General features: G+C 40.7%; 1 protein-coding gene across 40 annotated transcripts in view; it reads right to left on the bottom strand.

Moving 5' to 3' along the window:
* Window positions 1-24549, bottom strand: part of PARD3 (par-3 family cell polarity regulator) — a 579492-nt gene that overhangs the window by 455713 nt on the left and 99230 nt on the right. Inside the window, exon 1 of one of the 40 annotated variants that reach the window (XM_055543715.1) lies at window positions 2561-3159. The exons of the other annotated variants lie outside the window; for them this stretch is intronic. Coding sequence (XP_055399690.1) covers window positions 2561-2626 — 66 coding nt within the window. The 5' untranslated portion in view covers window positions 2627-3159. Of the gene's footprint in view, window positions 1-2560; window positions 3160-24549 lie in introns of those variants that run through there. 40 annotated transcript variants of the gene reach the window in all.

Genomic DNA, 24549 nt, shown 5'->3' with positions numbered 1-24549 from the left:
TAAAAGACAACAGGAATGGCCCTAGTCTGCGTTTCTCCTGATCACAGGGTGCTGTAAGGGGTGTCATGTGCGTGATATTACTATAAAGTGTGTGAAATAGGGCAGAATGCTGTGAAGAGTCAATAAGGAAATGAGAACTCCGAAGGATATGGTCGTTGGCACTTGGGCCTTTTACCAAGAGCCTTGGGAGTGACAATACAGAGGTTGCCCACAAGGGGGAGCCAGTGGGTCCATCTGCAAAGTAACTGGACACTAGGAAATTTGCTTTAAAAACCAAAACTTTATCTAAACACTAAACTTTAAATTCCACTAAGACAAACCATGAGAGGCAATGAAAAAATACTAAGAGTAACAAGAGGAGCAGTGAAAGAAATCAGTAAAGAATAACATACAGGAATTCCTTATGCTCCTCAGAACTGAATTCAAAAAAGAAAAGGACTTTTTAGAGTAATCTTCAGTGTGAGCGTTTCTGAAACAAACATTTCAGACGGATGGCTTGACAACAGCCCTTTCACACAGTAGATAAAAATAAAAAATTTTTATGACATACCAACTTGAGATTGAAGAAAGTCAAACGAGCATTTTCTTCAAAATTTCCTTCCTTTGACAAGTTTCATTACTAGGACCACCCTCACATGCCACCAAAAATTTTTTAAATTATAATGTTAACAGAATGGTTGTAAATTCATTCTAACAGATTTCTCTCGACCTCTCCTATCTCTCATTTTATTTTTAACCTTCAAAATTAAAAAACGAATCTGGAACACATTCCATTCCAATATTTTCTTGAGGTTCCAGACAACTGACCTTAATTCTAGAAAATATTATCTAATAAATATATTGTCAGTAAAGATTTAAATATTGCTACTAAATATATAATTATAGATGTTCACGTTTTCATACTATTGAAGCACATTAATTAAAAGTTGGCACAGCTGAAGAAAATCAGGAAACAAATGAAAAGGAAGATGGCGTGCATCTCACATTGAGTGAAGCATAATTATTACCTCTTTTTGATGAAGATATTCAGAGGAAGGCTCCAGCATTGTGCCTGTAATCACTTTAATCATCGTTCAACACAGAAGAACCAATCCATCAAAATCCAAAGGGATTTGCTTATTGTTATGCTTTTAGAAAGCTCACCAGGTATTTCCAAATGCTTTCTAATGACAATAATTAAACATCTGGTAATGGTGACCTACTTGTGGCTGCTAAACTTCCTGGGATAGTCTCTTCCATTAATTATGTACATGCTGGGAACCGGGAGAGAGTTTACGTTATGAATAATAACTCAAGACACAGGAGGAGTCAGAAGCCGACAGGGGCAGCTCCCTGCTGTCTTGACTGCTATCTGTATTAAGGTCTTGTTAGCGCCCTCGGATTGGGGAACAGATGCTACATAAAAATTGCAAAAGCACCAAGCTAAGGCATGCATGCAAGCTTGATGGAAACTCGGTGTGAAGAAACATCCTTTTATTAAACATTCCAAACTATGCCTGAGGGGGAAGAACCAAGCTGTCACAGCTCTACTTTTTACTCCACAAGGAATTATGTTCAGATGCAAACTTGGACCCTAAACTTTTACTACAGTGACCGGGTCTTTTAGAGTCTTGGCAAAGGCACAAATAAGAAAAGCCAGAACAAGCACACACACACACACACTTTCAAGCACCGCGTCATGCTTCCTTAAATAGAGGATGATGAGAAAGGAATAAACATAGAGGTTTGTGACCAAAGATCATGAAATTTGAAATTCATTTGATGAAATAATTTTCTTTAGGTCCAGCTGGAGTTCATTAAAATCAACTGATATTTGTTTATTCTAACTGGATCAGCAGCTTTCCCAAAAGCCACAGATTTTCACTAATTAATAATTGAGAACTATCTCCTACTTTCTTCCAGCCTCATTTTAACTTTTTTGGAGCTCAGTAAAGGAATCATTCCATTTTTTAAAAAAGATGGTTTGGGTTTTATATCCTTTGGCAAATATTTGAAAATAAATACTAGTACTAATTCATAATTAGATACTGGTTTAAATTACAATATTTCTTAGGATAAGTTCACCAAAATTATTTTATGAGCTAATATGCTTAATCCTGAATATTATTTAATATATGCCAAAAGAGCAATCAGGGTCCAGTAAGGAAAACAGAAGTCACAACAGAGAGTATAAGGAAGGGTAAACAGGTGAGCTTGGAGCTGGGAATAGCAGAGGAGGAGGGAGACAGGGGTTCGCAGAACCAAGAGCCTTGGAGGAAGGTCCTGGGCAGCAGGTACCGAGGCCACAGCAGAGGGTGCTTCCTGCTGGGGCTGGGATGTAGGGCACTTAGTGGAGGACTTTCATGGAACAAGGACACAGCAGGGTGGGCTGGCCCCTGGGAGCTCAGAGGAAGCTCACAGCAGAGCGCGTGCTGGGGCATCTGAGAGGGAAACCTGGCTGCTGCCTCCTGGGATGGTTCTGGGGCTTCCAGAAAAAGAGCTGAAAACTAGAATCAGTTACCACTGAATTGCCCTGGCTGGGCAATGCTGACAGGAAGAGCAAACAGGAAAAGCCAGGCACCTCCTCTCCATCCTCCCTTCTCGACTTCCTCCAGCACCAGCGGCAGGGAGCAGACACACAAGACATGCAGTGCAGCACTTAGTGCCCTGGTCGGGGCTGATCAATAACGTACTGTGGGAGAGAACGGCTATCAGTGCCGCGGTGTCCTCACCCACGGAGAAGAAATGGAGAAGATACCAGAACCTGCTCACAGATGGTGTGCATCATGTTTGTTAAAAAGTCCTTATAGTTATGCCTGGCACAGGATAAGTGTTAAATTTATACATGACATTATTTTATTTTCAAAGTATTTGTTATTTAATGTGTATGACTTTATTGGTTAGAATTCACACACAAAATCCACTTTAATAGAAAACTTTCTTGCAAAGCAAAAGCACACACAGCCTGGGTGTGGACTACACCCTCAGGAAGCAAACTCGAAAAAGGAGGTGGGTTTTAAGGAGTGAGGACCCAGGAGACCCTGGCCTGAGGCAAGTCCTGCCTCCAACACACCACCTGGGCCTGAGGTTCTTTCCCCAAAGGAGGAAGCCTGATAAACATTTATTTCTAAACTTCCTTCCAGTGTTTGAAATTTTTATAATTATAAAAATCCTCTTTCATTTCAAATTTGAAACTAATTTTCTAAAAGTCTTTTGTTTTAATGAAGGCATCTCATGGAACAGAAGTTTGGTTGAATCACATACAGTATCCACATAAATGCCTGCACTGCACGTTTCTTTTTCTGAAAAGACAGACCATTTAAAACTTAGATTAAAACTGTAGAACATAAAGGACATTTTAAACGTGGCAGTGTTTTCTGAGGAGCATCCGCGGAGGAGTGCACGACTGTGCACAAGGCTGCCACGTACACAGGGTGCACAGCGTGCTCCCCCAGCCCTGTAGAGGGGGCACTGTGCGGGGTGGGCCCCGAGCGCAGAGCCACTGGAAGTCACAGCTGAAAAGGGCACAGTGAAGACACACGCGGGGATGAAGACTGCCATTCTCTCACTGACCCCAGGACGCAGCAGTGCACACACGGATAGACAGCCTCGGGTTCCCACGTGCGGGTGCAGCAGGCTTTCTGCGGCTGAACCAGCCTGACCAGACTCCTGTGAGCCCCAGTCAGCACCCAGGGTAGCGCCGCCGGCAGCAAGAACTTAGGAACTGAACCGGGCAACACAGCCAGCCTCAGTTCTGTCCAGATGGGAAAGTTACTTTAAAACACGGCACGGTTCATTTTGATATTTGGCAAAACTAATACAATTATGTAAAGTTTTAAAATAAAATAAAATTTAAAAAAAAATAAAATAAAATAAAAAAAACACGGCACGGAAGCATGGTGCTCTAGCTGAATGTTCTAAGCCACTTTTGCAGTGGTAGATGCTATAGCCCAATCTGCCCTCGTATTCTGTGCTGGTGTATAAGAGCGGACCCTGCTGACCCCGTCAACAAGGAACTAATAGACGTTCTTTCACACATTAAATTATCTACCAAAAGCCCCTTCTTACCTGTGGCAGAAGGGCTAGGATTATAACTAACTGGACTGACAGAAATAATTTGGTCAAACAAATATGCTTTCATCTTTACACATAATACAGCCCTTCGGGTCACACTGGACACCTCAAGTCCAAAAGTACTTCTTAATTGAAGCTGCAGCTATTCTCCCTGAGAAACAAGAGACAGAAAAGATGCATCTCCTTTACCCAACAAGCTGACAAAGCTAGTTCTTCTGTAACTAATAAAGCAACAACTTCTTAGGAAATAAAACTTACTTGCAAACATCCTAAAACGAACGAATAAAGGAACCTGGGACATCCATTCAGCAAATATGCAAACCTTTTTTTCCCTGAAGTGGCCTGATAAAGGACCTGTGGTTTTTCCCAAACTGCTCACATCTAGTCAAAGGAGGGCTTGAGGGTCATGGCAGAGAAACTGAGACAAACCCTTTCTATGGAGGTCAGGAAAGTAGGTGACAACAATTAAGCATCACTTTTGCATAAAATAAAGGGGAAAGAAAAAACAATGGACGGGATCTATTTATTCATCTGTAACCCAAACTGGGCCTGGGTTGTGGTCCACAGGCCTTCATCCAAGTTCAGTGACACAGAGGAAAGAACCACAGAAGGAGAGTTGTTATCACCATGACTTTGCAGAGCTCAGGGTCAGTGAACTTTGCTGCAGTGGAAAGAGAGACACGGACAAGAGCCCTTGACCTTCAGGTAAGCCCTTCAGGGGAGGGAAGGGTTGGCACAGTCAGTGATGCCTTAAGGTGCCCCCTCACCGAGGGAGTTGTGCACAGAAAGGGGCGCACCTCCTGAAAATATCGCACACCCTTAGGAAGAGAGACAGATCTTGCTCCTCGGATCTCAGTCCCTAAAATGTGCAGGCAGAGAGCCATGCCCCCCACCTTCCTGGAGGTACACATGTCATGGGACCAGTGATCAATTTCTCTAAAGCAGGCTAAGCTGACATCTGAGGTTGGCTGAAAGGGTGGCCCTTTCTCTCTCCAAGATCAGCTTTTGTTATTGTTCAGTCACTCAGTCGTGTCTGACTCTTTGTGACCCCATCGACTGCAGCACACCAGGCTTCTCTGTCCTTCACTATCTCCCGGAGTTTGCTCAAATTTATGTTCATTGCGTCAGTGATGCCATCCAACCATCTCATCCTGTCACCCCCTTCTCTTCCCACCCTCAATATTTGCCAGCATCAGGGTCTTTTCCAGTGAGTCAGCTCTTTGCATCAGGGGGCCAAAGGGTTGGAGCTTCAGAATCACTCCTTCCAATGCATATTTTGAGGTTGATTTCCTTTTGGATTGCCTGGTTTGATCTCCTTGCAATCCAAGGGACTCTCAAGAGTCTTCTCCAACAGCACAGTTCAAAAGCATCAATTCTTTAGCACTCAGCCTTCTTTATGGTCCAACTCTCACATCCATACATGACTACTGGAAAAACCATAGCTTTGACTATTCAGACCTTTGTCAGCAAAGTGATGTCTCTGCTTTTTAACACACTGTATAGGTTGGTCATACCTCTGTCAAAACTTGGTCCACTGGAGAAGAGAATGGTAAATCACTTAAGCATTCTTGCCTTGAGAACCCCAAGAACGGTATGATCAGCTTTCCTCAGCCTCAAAACACACCCCCTTTCTACTTCCAGACACTTGGTTATAGGCAAATACTGATGTGACAAGCAGGCACACGTAACACACGAGGTGGGCTGTTGTGTGTGACCCACCTGGCCTGGGAGGCACCACGCATGGCAAATGTTTTAAAGACACTGTGTCATCCTATTCATCCACAAAACGCTCCACATTCTACTTTTTTTTTCCAGAAAGAGTGCTTTTAATATATTTATGTCAATGTCAGTATCAACAGCAAATGCAATCAGAACCTGTTTGTTAGTCAAATTAGTGGCCACTGCTTCCATCATCCTGCTGCTGCTGCTGCTAAGTTGCTTCAGTCGTGTCCGACTCTGTGCGACCCCATAGACGGCAGCCCACTAGGCTCCCCCGTCCCTGGGATTCTCCAGGCAAGAACACTGGAGTGGGTTGCCATTTCCTTCTCCAATGCATGAAAGTGAAAAGTGAAAGTGAAGTCACTCAGTCGTGTCCAACTCCTAGCGACCCCATGGATTGCAGCCCACCAGGCCCCTCCGTCCATGGGATTTTCTAGGCAAGAGTACTGGAGTGGGGTGCCATCGCCTTCTCCGTCCATCATCCTAGACAAGGCTATTAAGAGGCTCATCCTAAGCAAGTCTTTCTGTGCAAAATATTAAATACCTCTTTCTAAAGACTTCTGGGTTCTCAAGCACACTCTGTCCCACTCTCTGTAACAGCTTACACAGAATCTGCAGGCAGTTCAGAAATGCTTAACAAAGTACGTACATGTTTACATGTGTGTCTTAGATAGAAGGATAGATAGCCTATAAGATAGAATAAGCACCTTTCTACAAAGGCATCCCATTAAACAGGGACACAACGTAAGTAAAACCACAACTACCAGGAAAATCATATCTTTTAAGTAAGAAGAAAACTTGTCTGGAGAAGTTCTCTGTTTTAATACAATCTGTACAAGTTATTAATAATAAAGATTGCTAGATTGTCTTTATCGAAACAGGTATAGCAATTCAAATAAGCTAGAGAATAATGACACTATAGTAGAGATTCTTATGAATTACCTAATTTACTTCTAAATAAAAGTCAATCCTCAAAAAACCCCAGTTTAAATATAGGAAATATATTACTGAGGCATAAATTATTTTTTAAACCATAGCATGTGTATTCATGCAATGTATATTGACTAGTTATGCGGCTAATCAAGGAGCAAGAAATTGCTGCTGACTTGCTGCTTTTGGTTCCCAACACAACACAAAGGATCTAAGAATCTCAACCTCTGGTTTCGTCAAAGCCAGGGGAAAGCCTGGTGCTGGCGAACAGGAGCTAACACAGTATCACTCGCAGACTCTAGATGGTGCTATAGGAATCGCTCAACAAGACTCTAAACTTCAAATACTCAGGTTTGTCCTATTCACCTCCTACCATCTGTCCAGTGAGGGCTCCTCATTTCTTGTTCTGCCGCTGGGCTTGATTACCTCCTCCTCATTGTTAAAGGCAGGAAGAATGAGAGTAGCACATGTACACATCATACAGGATTAGGAGTTCCAGAAACTAAAGATGGATGTTTTGAACAAGACCTTGTTTGGACCTAATTTGATAACTGACCTTGATATGCATATCCAACAACCAAAATATCTGCTCCAGTCTTTCAGAAACACGCTAAGGTAAATTATAACATAATTATTGACACACAAGTTGAGAAACTGGTTTGGAAATTCAAGAAAAAAATCCAAAACACTAAAATGAACCACTCAACAAGGGCCAATCAGCTGGAAGATGCAAACTTTCTGTTTACACAATGCCAGAAATTAGAATTTGATGTCTAAGGAAAGAATGGATTGTATTCCAAGCGTCATTCCATAGTTCCTCAAGACATACTGATCGACATCCAGAGCAAGCAGTGGTGCTGAGACCACCGGCCCCCACAACAGCATCCTCTGTGGCTGCACAACAGCAGCACGACAGTCTGGGGCCACAGCGCGCTCACTTTATTCCTCTGAGTCAAAAGAACATTATGCAAAGAGATGTTTTTATCGGCCAGCCTTTAGCACTGAAAAATGCACACTGATTTTAAATGGTTTTGTATCTAGCATATTGGAGAAATGTTTGCAGTAGAGAATTCTAAGCATCAAAGTGCTCACACGTGGCTGTCGTGGGACAAAGCCAGAGTGCTCCCCTTTCGAGCCCAGTCCAGATGCAGGCACCCAATGACTGACAGCTGAATGCCCAGCCAAGGTAGACTTGGTCTTGGTAAATTAAGCCAAATGTAAATAGTAGCCACCGTAGCTAATGTTTATTCTTAAATTCCACAGGAAATGTTTATTATACTGTGATGACTTTGTTAAAAGTAATTATAACAAGCTTTACTATCGTAAGTTCCATCCTTATTTTTAAGGCCTGAAGGAGAAACTGCCTGCTGCTTCACTGTTCTAAGGTCATAACAGAAAAATCCAATGGATGGATTTTCCAAAAACCCAGGGAGGAAGGAGGTACCGCACAGCCATGTGCCACATCTCTCCTTGGTCCCTTACCTTCCCGGATGAGCTGATGACGGACATGGGTTTTCACCAGTAGCCTGCAGTGACTAAGGTAGAATGTGGGTGGAAGAGTAACCACTACCTGTTCTCAGCCTAAAAAGACAAGTGAAAACAACAAAGACCAGGACAGGCCCAGACAAACCACAACTCGGGTCAATTTCTTGGTCGTAATAAAAAAAAAGTCCATTTCCACCGGCATAAAAACTTGACTTCACTGTAAATGCACACAATATAAATGTCTCCAGAGCCTTCTTTGTACTTATATTTGAAGCCAATGGCAAATATTTAATTAGACAAGCAAAAGAAAAAGCAAAAAATGTATTCACACGATCAGGCCTTCTCAAAGCAAAGATACTTTGGGCAATATCTCTATTCTGATTCATTCAACAAATATTTGAGCACTTCCTATGTGTCAGGCATTGTTCTAGGTTGAGAATACAGAGATGAAAATATGGGAGACAGAGAAGGTGGGAGGGGAATTCCCATAATACTGGGATAATTATTAGGAGTTGAGTTCATTGAAATACCTTAAATGTGACAGAACCACATATCCATGAGCCAGAGTAGATTTGGGGCAGGTAAGTAGTAAACAAGGGCATCCCCCATGACTCAGTGGTAAAGAATTCACCTGCAATGCAGGAGCTGCAGGAAATACGGGTTCAATCCCTGGGTCAGGAAGATTCCCTGGAGGAGGGCATGGCAACCCACTCCAGTATTCTTGCCTGAGAATTCCATAAATAGACGAGCCTGGCAGGCTATAGTCCATAGGGTCGCAAAGAGTCAGACACAACTAAAGTGACTTAGCACATATATACAGTAGTAAACAATAGTGATTTTACTTATTTTTACTCTCTGCAAAGAGAGAGAACACAATTCCAGAAGGTTCAACCAGGTGTACAAGGTTAAGAAGCACTTTCACTGCAACCAGAATAGTCTTGTGCACAGAACGGGAGCTTGAGGTGTTGGGAGTAAAAAAATGTAAGCTGGTAAACTTTGTGCTTTTCCTCAAGTCTGGCTTAAGTATAAAATTGCTTTTTTTAAACACTTGAAAAGTTAAAGGATTTGTTTTATTTACGAAATAATATATTTACTAATGTAACTATCATTGTAAGAAAAGGAGGTGCTAGTCTAGAATGAATGAAAAGAAATAGGATCCTTTGACAAAAATGCCAGTTTTCCCACATCTTGGTGATTTGAGTGTTCCCAAGATCAGCATCCGGAGAAGGCAGTGGCACCCCACTCCAGTACTCTTGCCTGGCAAATCCCATGGATGGAGCGGCCTGGTAGGCTGAAGTCCATGGGGTCTCAAAGAGTCGGACAGGACTGAGTGACTTCACTTTCACTTTTCACGTTCATGCATTGGAGAAGGAAATGGCAACCCACTCCAGTGCTCTTGCCTGGAGAATCCCAGGGATGGGGGAGCCTGGTGGGCTGCCGTCTATGGGGTCGCACAGAGTCGGACACGACTGAAGAGACTTAGCAGCAGCAGCAAGATCAGCATCATGTTATTAAAAAAAAAAATACACACATTTTACCTAAGATGTCTAAACTCCTCAGATGGTCTTCAATTTAAAGCAGCTAAGAGTTTTATTTCTGTTAAAATCATGGCTTCAATGAAAGGGTAAGTTGTATGATAAGGCCAGACCACTGCTTTTGCATTTAAGAAATAGTTTTGAATCAAGGAATATCCAAATGTATCATCAGATATTCAAATTGTATAGAAATGCCAATTTCAATAAGGAAAAATAAAGTGATATCCCACAAATCAAACTTTAAAACAGCGTGAATTAGAATTTCAAACCATTTCCTCAAACAATGCATTAATCCCATGCACACCAAAATCAGATTGATTATATTCTTTGCAGACAAAGATGGAGAAGCTCTATACAGTCAGCAAGAACAAGACTGGGAGCTGACTGAGGCTCAGATCATGAACTCCTTATTGCCAAATTCAGACTGAAATTGAAGAAAGTGGAGAAAACCACTAGACCACTCAGATATGACGTAAATCAAATCCTTTATGATTATACAGTGGAAGTGAGAAATAGATTTAAGGGACTAGATCTGATAGACAGAGTGCCTGATGAACTATGGACGGAGGTTCGTGACATTGTACAGAAGGCAGGAATCAAGACCATCCCCAAGGAAAACAAATGCAAAAGAGCAAAATAGCTGTCTGAGGAGGCCTTACAAATAGCTGTGAAAAGAAGGTAAGTGAAAAGCAAAGGGGAAAAGGAAGGATACACCCATTTGAATGCAGAGTTCCAAAGAACAGCAAGGAGAGATAAGAAAGCCTTCTTCAGCAATCAATATAAAGAAATAGAGGAAAACAATAGAATGGGAAAGACTAGAGATCTCTTTAAGAAAATTAGAGATACCAAGGGAATATTTTATGCAAAGATGGGCTCAATAAAGGACAGAAATGATATGGACCTAACAGAAGCAGAAGATATTAAGAAGAGGTGGAAAGAATACACAGAAGATACAAAAAAGATCTTCATGACCTAGATAACCACGATGGTGTGATCACTCACCTAAAGCCAGACATCCTGGAATGTGAAGTCAAGTGGGCCTTAGGAAGCATCACTATGAACAAAGCTAGTGAAGGTGATGGAATTCCAGTTGAGCTATTTCAAATCCTGAAAGATGATGCTGTGAAAGTGCTGCACTCAATATGCCAGCAAATTTGGAAAACTCAGCAGTGGCCACAGGACTGGAAAAGGTCAGTTTTCATTCCAATCCCAAAGAAAGGCAATGCCAAAGAATGCTCAAACTACCGCACAATTGCACTCATCTCACACTCTAGTAAAGTAATGCTCAAAATTCTCCAAGCCAGGCTTCAGCAATACGTGAACCGTGAACTTCCAGATGTTCAAGCTGGTTTTAGAAAAGGCAGAGGACCCAGAGATCAAATTGCCAACATCCGCTGGATCATCGAAAAAGCAAGAGAGTTCCAGAAAAACATCTATTTCTGCTTTATTGACTATGCCAAAGCCTTTGACTGTGTGGATCACAATAAACTGTGGAAAATTCTGAAAGAGATGGGAATACCAGACCACCTGACCTGCCTCCTGAGAAATCTGTATGCAGGTGAGGAAGCAACAGTTAGAACTGGACATGGAACAACAGACTGGTTCCAAATAGGAAAAGGAGTATGTCAAGGCTGTATATTGTCACCCTGTTTATTTAACTTCTATGCAGAGTACATCATGAGAAATGCTGGACTGGAAGAAACACAAGCTGGAATCAAGATTGCCGGGAGAAATACCAATAACCTCAGATATGCAGATGACACTACCCTTATGGCAGAAAGTGAAGAAGAACTAAAGAGCCTCTGGATGAAAGTGAAAGAGGAGAGTGAAAAAGTTGGCTTAAAGCTCAACATTCAGAAAATGAAGATCATGCATTCCGGTCCCATCACTTCATGGGAAATAGATGGGGAAACAGTGTCAGACTTTATTTTTCTGGGCTCCAAAATCACTGCAGATGGTGACTGCAGCCATGAAATTAAAAGACGCTTACTCCTTGGAAGGAAAGCTATGACCAACCTAGATAGCATATTAAAAAGCAGAGACATTACTCTGCCAACAAAGGTCTGTCTAGTCAAGGCTATGGTTTTTCCAGTAGTCATGTACGGATGTGAGAGTTGGACTATAAAGAAAGCTGAACGCTGAAGAATTGATGCTTTTGAACTGTGGTGTTGGAGAAGATTCTTGAGAGCCCCTTGGACTGCAAGGAGATCCAACCAGTCCTTCCTAAAGGAGATCAGTCCTGGGTGTTCATTGGAAGGACTGATGTTGAAGCCGAAACTCTAATACTTTGGCCACCTCATGAGAAGAGTTGACTCATTGGAAAAGACTCTGATGCTGGGAGGGATTGGGGGCAGGAGGAGAAGGGGACGACAGAGGATGAGATGGTTGGATGGAATCACCGATTGAATGGACATGGGTTTGGGTAGACTCCGGGAGCTGGTGATGGACAGGGAGGCCTGGCGTGCTGCGGTTCATGGGGTTGCAAAAAGTTGGACATGACTAAGCGACTGAACTGAACTCCTCCATAAACTTCAAAAAACTAAAAAAAAAAAAAAAAAAAAAAAACCGAAAAAAACCTTGAAAGTTTGTTTGGCTCTTGATAGTTAGAACACAGTCCTAAAAAACATTTAAAAATTGTTTTACTCTTTGCATCATAGTAATATGTATTTCAAGCTTCATGTGAAAATTAAATTCAAAAAAATTTTAAAACTAAGAGCCAGTGTTAACATGGCTGCAAGAGACACTAAAACATCAGGGTTAGGAGAAACTGGAATGGAAAAATGCTTGCCAAAATATGATTATATGTGTTTCCAAATAAGAGAGAACTGATTGTTTGAAAATGAATGTCAGTCGTTCCAGCTGTTACAAAGAGCCACACAAGCTGTAAGGCTTAAGAACTCAGGAGCAGAGTCCCTAAGGGACAGAGAAACAGGTCGCAAATTTCAAAATCAACTCATTTTGTGGTTTTAAAGACACAGCTTGAAAATCGATATATCACTTTAAAAAAAGCTGAGTTTATTTACCTATGACTCTGATTCAAAAGGTTAACCACTCTCCCTTTCCCCAGGAACACTGTTATTCATGCGCACTTCATCTTTGTTACCCGCCCTTATGATCAAGTACAAAATTGAAGACTTTTAAAAGCACAAATTAACATAAATTACAGTACATTTAGTTCACAGCCCAAAAAGGTAAACAAGGAATTTACCACCAGCCGAGAACCCAGTCACTCTCACCAGGCAACCACAGGTCCCACGCGGCAGGAACAACCATTCATTTTAATCCGACAGAGAGGACTTCTCCTTGGGAACATGTATAACCAACAGCACATAAAATATAAATCATATCCACTGCATGGATGGGCTGCATTGCTTCCACCCTGTTTGAAGACACTCCTTATGTAAGAGCTGCTGCCTTTTGAAAGAACATACATCCTCCAACTACATGGCCTTAATTTTTTACTCAAAATGAGCCACATTTCATGCTGGTCCTTCTTTCTTGGTCACCAAGGCCTGCTTGGGCTGGTATTATGATGTGGTGAGGACTTCCCTGGGGGCTCAGGTGGTAAGGACTCTACCTGTAATGCAGAAGATCTGGGTACGATCCCTGGGTCAGGAAAATCCCCTGGAGAAGGGAATGGCAAGCCACTCCAGGATTCTTGCCTAGAGAATTCCATGGACAGAGGAGCCTGGCGGGCTACAGTCCACGGGGTCACAGAGAATCAGACAGGACTAAGCAACTAACACACGTGACCTGGTGAGATGCTAACTACAGAAAGGGGTGTAGAATAAGAGAAGCTAAAGACCCTGGTCACCTGACCTGCCTCTTGAGAAATCTGTATGCAGATCAGGAAGCAACAGTTAGAACTGGACATGGAACATCAGACTGGTTCCAAATAGGAAAAGGAGTACGTCAAGGCTGTATATTGTCACCCTGATTATTTAACTTCTATGCAGAGTACATCACGAGAAACGCTGGACTGGAAGAAACACAAGCTGGAATCAAGATTGCCGGGAGAAATATCAATAACCTCCGATATGCAGATGACACCACCCTTATGGCAGAAAGTGAAGAGGAACTAAAAAGTCTGTTGATGAAAGTGAAAGTGGAGAGTGAAAAAGTTGGCTTAAAGTTCAACATTCAGAAAACGAAGATCATGGCATCTGGTCCCGTCACTTCATGGGAAATAGATGGGGAAACAGTGGAAACAGTGTCAGACTTTATTTTTCTGGGCTCCAAAATCACTGTAGATGGTGACTGCAGCCATGAAATTAAAAGACGCTTACTCCTTGGAAGGAAAGTTACGACCAACCTAGATAGCATATTCAAAAGCAGAGACATTACTTTGCCAACAAAGGTCCGTCTAGTCAAGGCTATGGTTTTTCCAGTGGTCATGTATGGATGTGAGAGTTGGACTGTGAAGAAGGCTGAGCGCCGAAGAATTGATGCTTTTGAACTGTGGTGTTGGAGAAGACTCTTGAGAGCCCCTTGGACTGCAAGGAGATCCAACCAGTCCATCCTAAAGGAGATCAGCCCTGGGATTTCTTTGGAAGGAATGATGCTAAAGCTGAAACTCTAGTACTTTGGCCACCTCATGTGAAGAGTTGACTCACTGGAAAAGACTGATGCTGGGAGGGATTGGGGGCAAGAGGAGAAGGGGACGACAGAGGATGAGATGGCTGGATGGCATCACTGACTCGATGGACGTGAGTCTCAGTGAACTCCGGGAGTTGGTGTTGGAGAGGGAGGCCTGGCGTGCTGCGATTCATGGGGTTGCAAAGAGTCAGACACGACTGAGCGTCTGATCTGATCTGAAAGACCCTGGCCCCGTTTGATTCTTTTAGCAGTTCACTGTTCAGCAGTCTTCCTTTGCTCACCTCAAGGATGATACAATTCATCATTAACACCTACATGCATTTATTTCACTTCCCTTTATGTATTAAAAGCTCTGGATTAATCTATTCCTAAATTCAAAATTATCTCAGCCTACTTTAACTTGGCTGCTATTTTAGATCAAACTACCTAATCAAGAAATGTCAAAAGATAACTAAGGAGTACAATTAATGCTGGAACAAACCCCTCAAAAAATAACTAAAGAGAACTTGCTGCTGCTGCTGCTAAGTCACTTCAGTCGTGTCCAACTCTGTGCGACCCCATAGACGGCAGCCCACCAGGCTCCCCCGTCCCTGGGATTCTCCAGGCAAGAACACTGGAGCAGGTTGCCATCTTACTTCAATCCGAATCAAAACTCTCTCAATCTGGGGACAGCATGTTTTCACAAGAAAATGTATTCGCCCTAGAATAATATGAGGGTATTAAATACTAAAGGTTTGTATTTTTTAAACTGATACTTTGTGCAATACCATCTGCACAGTTCATCTAATTACACAGGGTAAAGCTAAACCTAATATTAAGAAATATATAAGCTATTCTTGAAAACATGAATTGCATTTAAGTTTAGGAGCTTCTCATTAATTGAGGTTGTGAGAAAAGCAAGAATAGACAACTTTTGCAACACAAGAGTAAAAGAGAATAGACTTGATGACATTTTATTATGTACACAGCAAAGCTATGTCACAAAACTCATCAAGAACACACTTCTTCCCACCTGGGTGACATCAGCAGCACTATCTTGTCTGCTATGATTAGAAAAACTATTCTGGTAACAAAAAAACAAAAACAAAAAATTCTTCCAAGTTATCCACACATATACATTCTATTTCTAAATCGTTCCCTCTTAAAAAAAAAAAAAAAAGTGGCTACATTTTATGAATTAGAGAACCGCTACATATTCCTAATTGTTAAATATTTTCAAAGTAGTTTCTAAAAAGCACTGAACAAGGATATGTTTTAGTGTTTTACAATACAGTGCTATACGTCATATTACTCGGGACATAACTGCGGTCTCTCACTGGTGAGCACTGGCACTGTGTGTTAATGGTTGGTGTAAGAAGACAACCTCATTCAACCAGAGCTACACTTTGACCAGCTGTGATCCTTCTATAAGTCACTCTTAATAGAACATGGAAAAAGACTTAGCATGTTATCTTCACACACACACTACAGATAAAACAATTTTCTACTCTGTTTGAATACAAAATCCACGCAATTTCCTTTGCTTTGTACCTAAAGATAACCAATAAACGGATCCAAAATAACTACCTTCAGGCCCTAAAAGACCAAGGCAACTTTATTCTAAGGTCTTTGCCTTCTACTTAAAAATGAAGGCTCTTTAGCAGATAAAATACATGTCTATATAACCTAAGGCTCTTAAAGTTCCTTTTTGTTGAATTAAGAAACCATCTAACTTTCTGAGTTAGCTTCCTTGTTCTTCCATCATTAATCATTAAGCAGAATGTGTCATTCTGCTGACTTTTGAGTCTACATGCTGATTTTCTATATAATCAGGAAGTAGAAGTAAGTCAGCATAGAGACAGAGACATACAGATGACTGACAGAAATGATGGTGTCATAGCAAATGACTGAAATCCACACGCTGGGCCACACACAGATCCTGGATGCACAAATTCTCACCATTGACTCCAAAAACCTTGGTTGTGTTTTTGCTGAGACAGATTTTCAACCACACACACTAAACTGCTTTGCCTTGTGAGCCCAGTAAACTGTCCACTATACAACATTTCTGCTTAGTTTTTTTCCACTTAATATGAGATCTTAATTCCCTTGACAAGTCTCAAAGGTATTACACTCTTGTCCTAATCATTACTACCCTCTCCCCCAACCCACAACCAAAAGTATACAAAACCCTGATTTTGAAACCTATGGAAACGTTTCCTAAAGCAAAACAAGGCAGGAATCTGAAATTATATGGCTGCTGACATTTCACACACTGGCTTCAAGGAGAGAAACAAGGTTCTGAGGAGGCGATGCGTCTTCCTTGGGGGGAGGGTAGGTGCCTTCTTGGTCAAGAGTGTCACCAACTGTACATATAAGATGACCCAGGAACTCTGCATAGGAATCTGAACTCATCACCAATACAGCCGACATCCCCGTGAGTCCTCCAAAAAACCAAGTCTTTTTCATCTTTAACGTGAAAAAGTAACCTCATCTTCCCCGACAGGTTGGAATGTAATCACTTAAACACATGTTTACCAGAGCAGAACACCATCACTATTATTACCACCACTGGAACCACAAGCAATTAGAATGCATTTCAGGCAGGAAGTTAGGAATGCTCAGCAGAATTTAATTAGACAAATTGGATTTTGGCGGAGAACTGGAGGTGAACACCCTACTTCTGTAAACAATGTGTGGAGTCGTTAATGACAAGACAGGGTGCTCCTGTTGAAATTCTCAAGCACAGAATGCTGTCACACAGGTCCCACCCTCAAGTTCAAGCAGAGTTTTCAACTCTGTACTTCCTCGAGGATGTAGAGAAAAGATTCTGACATGTGAATCAGCGCCTTTGATTTCCTCATTAATTTCTCATCTTTTATGTACACTCAACGTAGAAAGTTTAATTTCTTAAAAACAGGTTTTAATCTGTGTCCGCAATTCAAATTACACTGATCTGTGCATAAATAACTAGAAAAAAAAATCAGGATTGTTGAGAATCCCTAATCAACAAACATCTACTATGGCTGTGATTTCTGCCGGAGAAAATAGGTTAGTGATTTGGAATGTCTTGGACTTGATTCGTATCTGACATGTCAACGTTCTTCATGGTAAAAAGGAAAAGAAGGGGAAAAAGAAGAAATTAAAATTACTCAATATTAGCAGTCAGGTCCAAAATAAAGATCAAAGTGATGGTACATACTAACTAACATGAGTTTTCACTGTCCACTCCTACAAACCACTGAGAGATGTTCCGAAACACACATCCTTCAGAAAGTATCCAAATAAATATCATATATTTGAGCTGGGTCTGAACTGTATGAAGGAAGTTGTTCTGAATAACTTCTCTGTAATGTTGAAAGCACAATTCTTCCCCTAGTAGTGGTGTGGATATTACCACTGCTTCTTAATGGAGCTCAAAAATAACCATTCTACAAAAGACCACTGGAGGGCACACATAACCCAGGGCCCTTGTCCAAAAATAAATGATGAAGTAAAAAGAAAATCACATTCTATGTGAGATGTTAGTTGACTTTTTATTCAATTATTACTGTTCTTTGGTAACTGAAAGGGAGCTCCAAAAATATTAACATTAAGAAGAGAAATGTTTTCAATCCTAATAGACAATACTATTTTAAAAATTCTATGTACTATTCTATGTACTATTTTGGGCTTCCCTGGAATCCGCCTACAAAGCAAGAGACCTGGGTTTGATCCCTGGATTGGGAAGATCCCCTATAGGAGGTCATGGCAACCCACTCCAGTATTCTTGCCTGGAGAATCCCTATGGACAGAGAAGCTTGGCTGACTACAGTTCATGGGGTCACAAAGAGGTGGACACGACTGAGCGACTAAGCACAGCACAGCACACAGCACACATGTATTCTTTTAAAAGCCGTTAAGTCACAGTATAACACATAGATAGGAAAACTAAACAAGAAAGCACACAGCCAGAATCGCTTCCTATCATTTTTTTATAGTCCCAAGGAGTAGCCTCCAATTATTTAATATAAAAAATATTTTTTTAAGTTTAATTCCATATAGTCCTATAGAACAATATTCCTATGAAAGTATATAAACACTAATTTGCATTCAGTGTAATATTTTGTTTATGCACAAAAGTCAACTAATCCTTTCAGTGAGATGTTTTGGTACTATGAGAGTCTTCATTGAAACAGACTTTTAGGAGAAGAATTCATATTAGGAATCAGAATCTTCTGATACCATGACAACTTTGTGTTGTAACAGTGAATAATTTAAACCCATGTAATAAATGAACACACACAAATAATACACATCCATTAACAGACAGATGGCGCAGAAAAGAGCAATGTTTTTGAAACCTTGAAAGAATTTTCAAATTAAATTTTCAAATCAAATTTTCAAAGCTTTTCTCAAAAGTTTCAACTACTTTCAACTCCAAAGGAAACTTGAAGGGATCAGAAATTTCTGTACCAACCTGCCTTTTGCTGATTTCTGAAGTGGCTCTTTTAAGGTTCAATGACCTTGAAAACCTCAGGGCCTTCACTGAATCTTTCCGAGAGGTTCCAGAAAAGGAGTAATATCTCTTCGCAGGTTTCCTTGTCAATCTGTCTGCCATCTCAGTCCATCAGAAGGCAAAAATCCACAGTGACTCAGGTTCCAAAACTAACCACAGGAAAAAAAAAATGATCCCCCAAACCCAGATATATGCCCTGTGTTTTGCACAGTCCTCTAGAAAGGGCAACAAATGAGAGACAGGTGGGAAACACAGGAAAGAACCCTTTCCATATATGTAAGCCCCCAGGAAGACGAGAGCTGTGCATAGGGCAGGGAGACCAAGCACACGGCTTCCTCTGCACCAGACGAAAACACCCTCCACCAGTTAAACAGGCCAGAAGTAGTTGTCAGGAGTGACACAGGGTGTAACAACACACCTAGGAGTCAGCAGGGTGTGAGTAAACACAGCAGGTTCAGAGAAGTCTCTTTAACTCAGTCCTTGCCAAAACAGACAGCTGGTGCCAGGACAGGACGGAGCCCCAACCCCTACTTCAAAGGCAGAGCCCTCTTAATTAGCAAACACTGTTTTCTAAACTCCTCGAACATTCTCTTCTTCCAATGAATGAGAACTGAAGCGATCCAATGCTCAAATACTTTTACCCAGAAAAGTATAGGACAAAAGAGTCACAGGAGAAATGAATAGGAGTCTGGAATACCTGTCCTCTACCCCAGAAAGGAGAGGAGGGTGTTTTACGTCCTTTCCAAAGGCAGCATCATACCTTCAGCTTGTCTCAAGTCCAGCTGAATGAAGCTTGAGTGGGAGGAGGGAAATGAACGATGAAAAATCAGAGAACTCAATCACAAATATTCACAACACAATGAATGCTCCTGGCATGGTTAATACTAGAGTCTCCCACAAAACTCAATGTTTTGGGACACACACAGCCTAACCCAAGGACTGAAAGGAAGTGTAGTCAAGGCAATATTTTTAAACTTAGCTCATAATCCTAAGAGTTCATTTTTGTAACAAGTGGTGTAACATTATTGTTTTTAAAAATACACATATACCAATCATTAAAGAAACTACATAACTGTAAAAACTACATAACCAAACATTAGATTATACCAGAATATACAGCTGATAAATCATACAAGTACAAGAACTTTAATGGGGACAATACTAAACAAAGCAATCATCTGCTATGTCAAATGAAGGTAGAATTATCTTTACTTAAGGCTGCCGCTCTGTAAGAGGGAAAGTCAGAAATGGCACACAGGATTAGAACCTTTCATCTTCCTGTTTTACAATGGATGGTGAAAAGTAAGCATTTGTCTATTCCCTTCAATATCTCAAGTTCTGCCTGGAATGGAATGGGTGCTCAAAAAACACATCTGAGCTAAATTAAAGAAAATGATGCTGTTATTAAAAAAAGAAAATGTAAGCACAGCTAGGCTTCAGTCTCAAGTTCCTAGAACTGAGAAATCTCTGCCGACACTACACACTACTGCTAATAACAAAATGCCTGAGAACAGTCAGCATTTGACTATCCCCTTAAAAAGAAGTGTTGCTTAATATTTTATAAGAAATTAAGCAATCTATTGGGCATTTCAATGGAGGGACTATCAAAATTCTGAAATACAGGATACAGATTATAGGATCCCGGTAGTCCAAGTGAGTTTCTGATTTTAACTATGTACTTTTATTGTATTAAATAAGCTCTTTCTTAGGAGGCAATCATGTCCAGACCATCTAAGATCAAATGGGTTACAGCATTCACACATTTCTGTGCATGTGTCAGAAATAATACTACCAGTCTTGTGTCTGAGGCGTCATCTCCCTGAGCTGTCTCTTTATAGCCTTTTACACTCAGTTGTTTTCCTCAATATCTAAACCCAAAGTTATTCTAATTCAAACGTTTTGACTCAGAAGAATTTAAGGAGTTTCTTTTCCACATTTTAATACTAATTTCTAATTAAAATGTTACTAGTATTTTCTATCACAGTGAAGGCAAGCAATAAGATGAGAGTGTGCACTCTTGGAGGAACCAATAAAGGTGACCAGGTTAGAATGACTGCAAACTTTGCCACATGGAAACACTATTTGTCACATGCCTTTAGATACCATCTATTCTATGTAGTAGCTATTTCCAAATTCATATCTCCAACTACGATCTTCCCCTTGAGCTTCAGAATTATATGTCCAATGACCTACTGATGTCAAGTAGGTCAATGTCAATGTCTGTTTGGATGTCTCACAGGCATTGCAAAAGCAGTTCAGCGTCTCAACAGGAAGAAGACCCCAACCCTGATTCCCCAACCCTGAACCCTTATTCCACTTGTGACATCTCCCATGTAAATGAAATGGAGCCTCTGTATACCCATCTTGCTCCAGTTAAGACTCTTAAATCATTCTCAATATATCTTCTTTGCCCTCACTCCTCACATCTAGAATGCATTCTTCCCAAATCCACCTTCTAAAATTATCCTCTCTGTGTCACCTCTCAGTTTGACAGTTTAATGGCTTTCTATTGAATTTAGTAGCTTAAGATAGTCCTCAATACCCGCCTTCCTCTCCAACCCCACCATTTCCCCTCTCCCAGCTGCTCATTGCAACCCAGCCACACTCATCCCCTTCAGATCCCGCATCCTTTTTTCCATTTCAGGTTGCTGCTCCCTCTGCCTCCGGCTGCTCCCTCTGCCTCTGGCTATTCCCAGGCCTGCTCCTTCTCATTCACTGAAATCAGCACACCTGTGTCCTGAGAGCTGTCCTTCCCTCCCATGCTCCACTACAGCCCAGACTCACTGCCTTCAGAGTCTCTTTTTCTCACTGCAAGGAGAGCTTTGTGAGATAAGAGGACATCACACCACAAATATGCCCTCAGCACCTCCATCTGTTTCTCCAGTATATTAGAGACTGAAAAGCATTTGTTGAATGGGCGTCAGAAGGATGAAATGAATGAAGAAATGAGTGAATCTGTAAGAACTGCTTAACCTTTGTTCAAACAGATGCTGTAATTTTAGTCTTACATAGGAACATGGGGCATCAATAATTATGATAATAACCAATCATTGTGATACAATTACACATGACAAAACTCTTGGCATTTGAATACTCATATAAGACTACATACAAGTAGTCTGACAAAATTAAATATAGTAGTTAAAATCAATATTTTTACTAGCTAAACTAGCCTCTTTCTCCAACCCCAACCAGCAATTAAAATGTTTGTTATCTGAGGCCAGGCAGGATTCTAAGGAAGTGAAAGAGATCTGCAGGTTTAGAAAGTATATTTGGTTCTCCCACTGCTCAAACCAAGGACACTACCATACCCAACTCCCAGGGCTGATACAAAGTTACATCTCTATCCTGCTATGGTATGTAGCATATGAGGGTTCAGTTTTATTAGTTGACTTCTTTTGGAATTATAAGAGGGTCAAATGATCCACACTTTTCCTATTTTCCTCCTTTTTTACTACACAATCCAGGAAGGGGAAAAAATTGCTACTTTCTACATGATTTCTATCCTTTATTAATAGTTGCATGAATGAATAGGATGATCGTGTTTATCATTTATAATTACTTCTCCAAAATCATTCAGAAAATATCAATGAGGAAGAAACCAACAGTCATCAACCTTCCTCCTTTTTTTCCTTTTTGTGATGATAATAGTTTATTGTACACATGAAACGTTGAATTTTATACATTGCACTTGAGATATGAGAGAAAGGAAAACCTACACAAAACATTTTAAAAGATGAAAGTTGTTATAAAATACCTTTTCACAGCATTTATTCAGGAGTACTTGTTTTGAGATGTGCTGTTTTTTCTGGAGAACTGTCAGTGTTGACCAAGCAATATCTTAAAACCATAAACAAGGCCTTCCTTTCCGTCCTTCCCCAGCTTGGGATGTAACTGACATATGACATTATATGAGTTTAAGGTGTACAAAGTGTTGATCTGATGCACTGACTATACTGCAAAACAATTACCACTGGAGTATTAGTAACATTTGTATCACGGCACATAATTACCATATCTTTCTTGGGTGAGAACATTTAAAATCTACTGTCAGTAGCAACATTCAAGCATGTAATACAATATTACTAGCTCTAATCATTATGTTGTTCTTATTCATCTTAATCATGTACCCTTTAACCAACATCACCCCTTTTTTTCCTCCCACCTTCCAGCCCCTAGTAGCACCATTCTTTTAATCTCTGCTTCTGCGGGTTTGGCTTTTTTTTTGGTTTCTATATACAAATGAGATCATACAATACATATTTGTCTTTCTCTGACTTATTTCACTTAGCATAAATTCCCTAAGGTCCACCCATGTTGTCACAAATGATGGGATTTTCTTCTTCCTTATGGCTGAATAATATTCCTGTGAGTGTATGTGTGCGTGTAAACGCTCTTTTATCCATTCATCCATGGATGACTCTTGGGTTGTTTCTATATCTCGGCAACTGTGAATAATATAATACAATGAACATGGGAGGGTGGATATCATTTCAAGACAGTGTTTTCATTTGATTTATATAAACATCCAGAGGAAGGATTGCTGGATACTTTGGTAATTTTAGTTTTGATTTTTTGAGAGTTTTACATGCAGTTTTTCCCTGCAGCTACACCGGTTTACATTCCCATCAACAGTGAACAAGGCCTCGGTCTCCCTTTACCCCACATTCCCACCAAAACCTGCTGTCTCCTGTTTTCTGATACCAGCCACTCTGACAGGTGCGAGCTGATGCTGTGGTTTTGAGTTGTGTTTCCCTAATGATCAGTCATGTTGAGTACATGTTCGCATACCTGATGGTAATTTTGCATGTCTTCTTTGGAAAAATATCTATTCATTTCCTCAGTCCATTACTTGACCCAGTTGGGTTTTGTTTTTGGTGTTCTTTTTTTAGTTATTTGAGTTATTAGATAAATGGTTTCCAAATATTTTTTCCCATTCTGTAGGTTGCATTTTCCTAATATTGGTAGTTTCCTTTGCTGAGCAGAAACTTTTTAATTTGATATATTCCTACTCATCTATTTTTGCTTTTTGTTGCCTTTGCTTTTGATGTCAAAACTTTTGGTTTGGTTTGTTAGAAAATAACCTATTTCCCCCCTCAACTATCCCTGAGCATCTATTTCATACCAAGTTCTCTTCAAATTGATAGAAATACTAAAATAAGTAAATGAAAATGAATATCTATAGAAATTATTTTTATAAAACAAATACCTAAGATAGCCCATCTTATATGTTTGTTTTTGAATCATTAGAAGGTGGTATTTAAGAATGAATAGTTTCCCTAATTCAAAGATGGTAGCAGCAACAGTGATCAAGGATGATCAAATTACCGTTTCCTGGGGTCTTATTTTTGCCAAGCACAATGCTGAAACCTTAACACAAATTCTCAGGTTTAAACTTAATACAAACTTACAAGGTAATACAATTACTATTCACCATTTAGAGATGGGAAAACTGAGATTACAGAGATTAAATACTTTGCCAAAGGTCATAAAGAAGTCAAGATTTACCACAGGTCATTAAGAAGTCAGGCCAGGATTCAGACAGGAGCACTGTAGCCTCTTAGCCACCCCCCAGCAGCCACCCCCAAGATGCCCCTTGCTGATGAAGCAATAGAAAAGCAACATGCAGCAGACCAGGGAACCCAGCCCCAGCCTACCATTAACAATGATAACTGACCCCCACTCCTCCCGACTCACCGGTCGCCCCAGCCAAGCTAAGTCCTCAAAGCCTCCCCCAGGAAGGCTGCCCAGCCA

Source organism: Bubalus kerabau, chromosome 13 (genome assembly GCF_029407905.1).
Source record: "Bubalus kerabau isolate K-KA32 ecotype Philippines breed swamp buffalo chromosome 13, PCC_UOA_SB_1v2, whole genome shotgun sequence".
Lineage (NCBI taxonomy): Eukaryota > Metazoa > Chordata > Mammalia > Artiodactyla > Bovidae > Bubalus > Bubalus kerabau.
The sequence above is the reverse complement of the archived record's forward strand: the minus strand, read 5'-3'. Positions and strand labels throughout refer to the sequence as shown.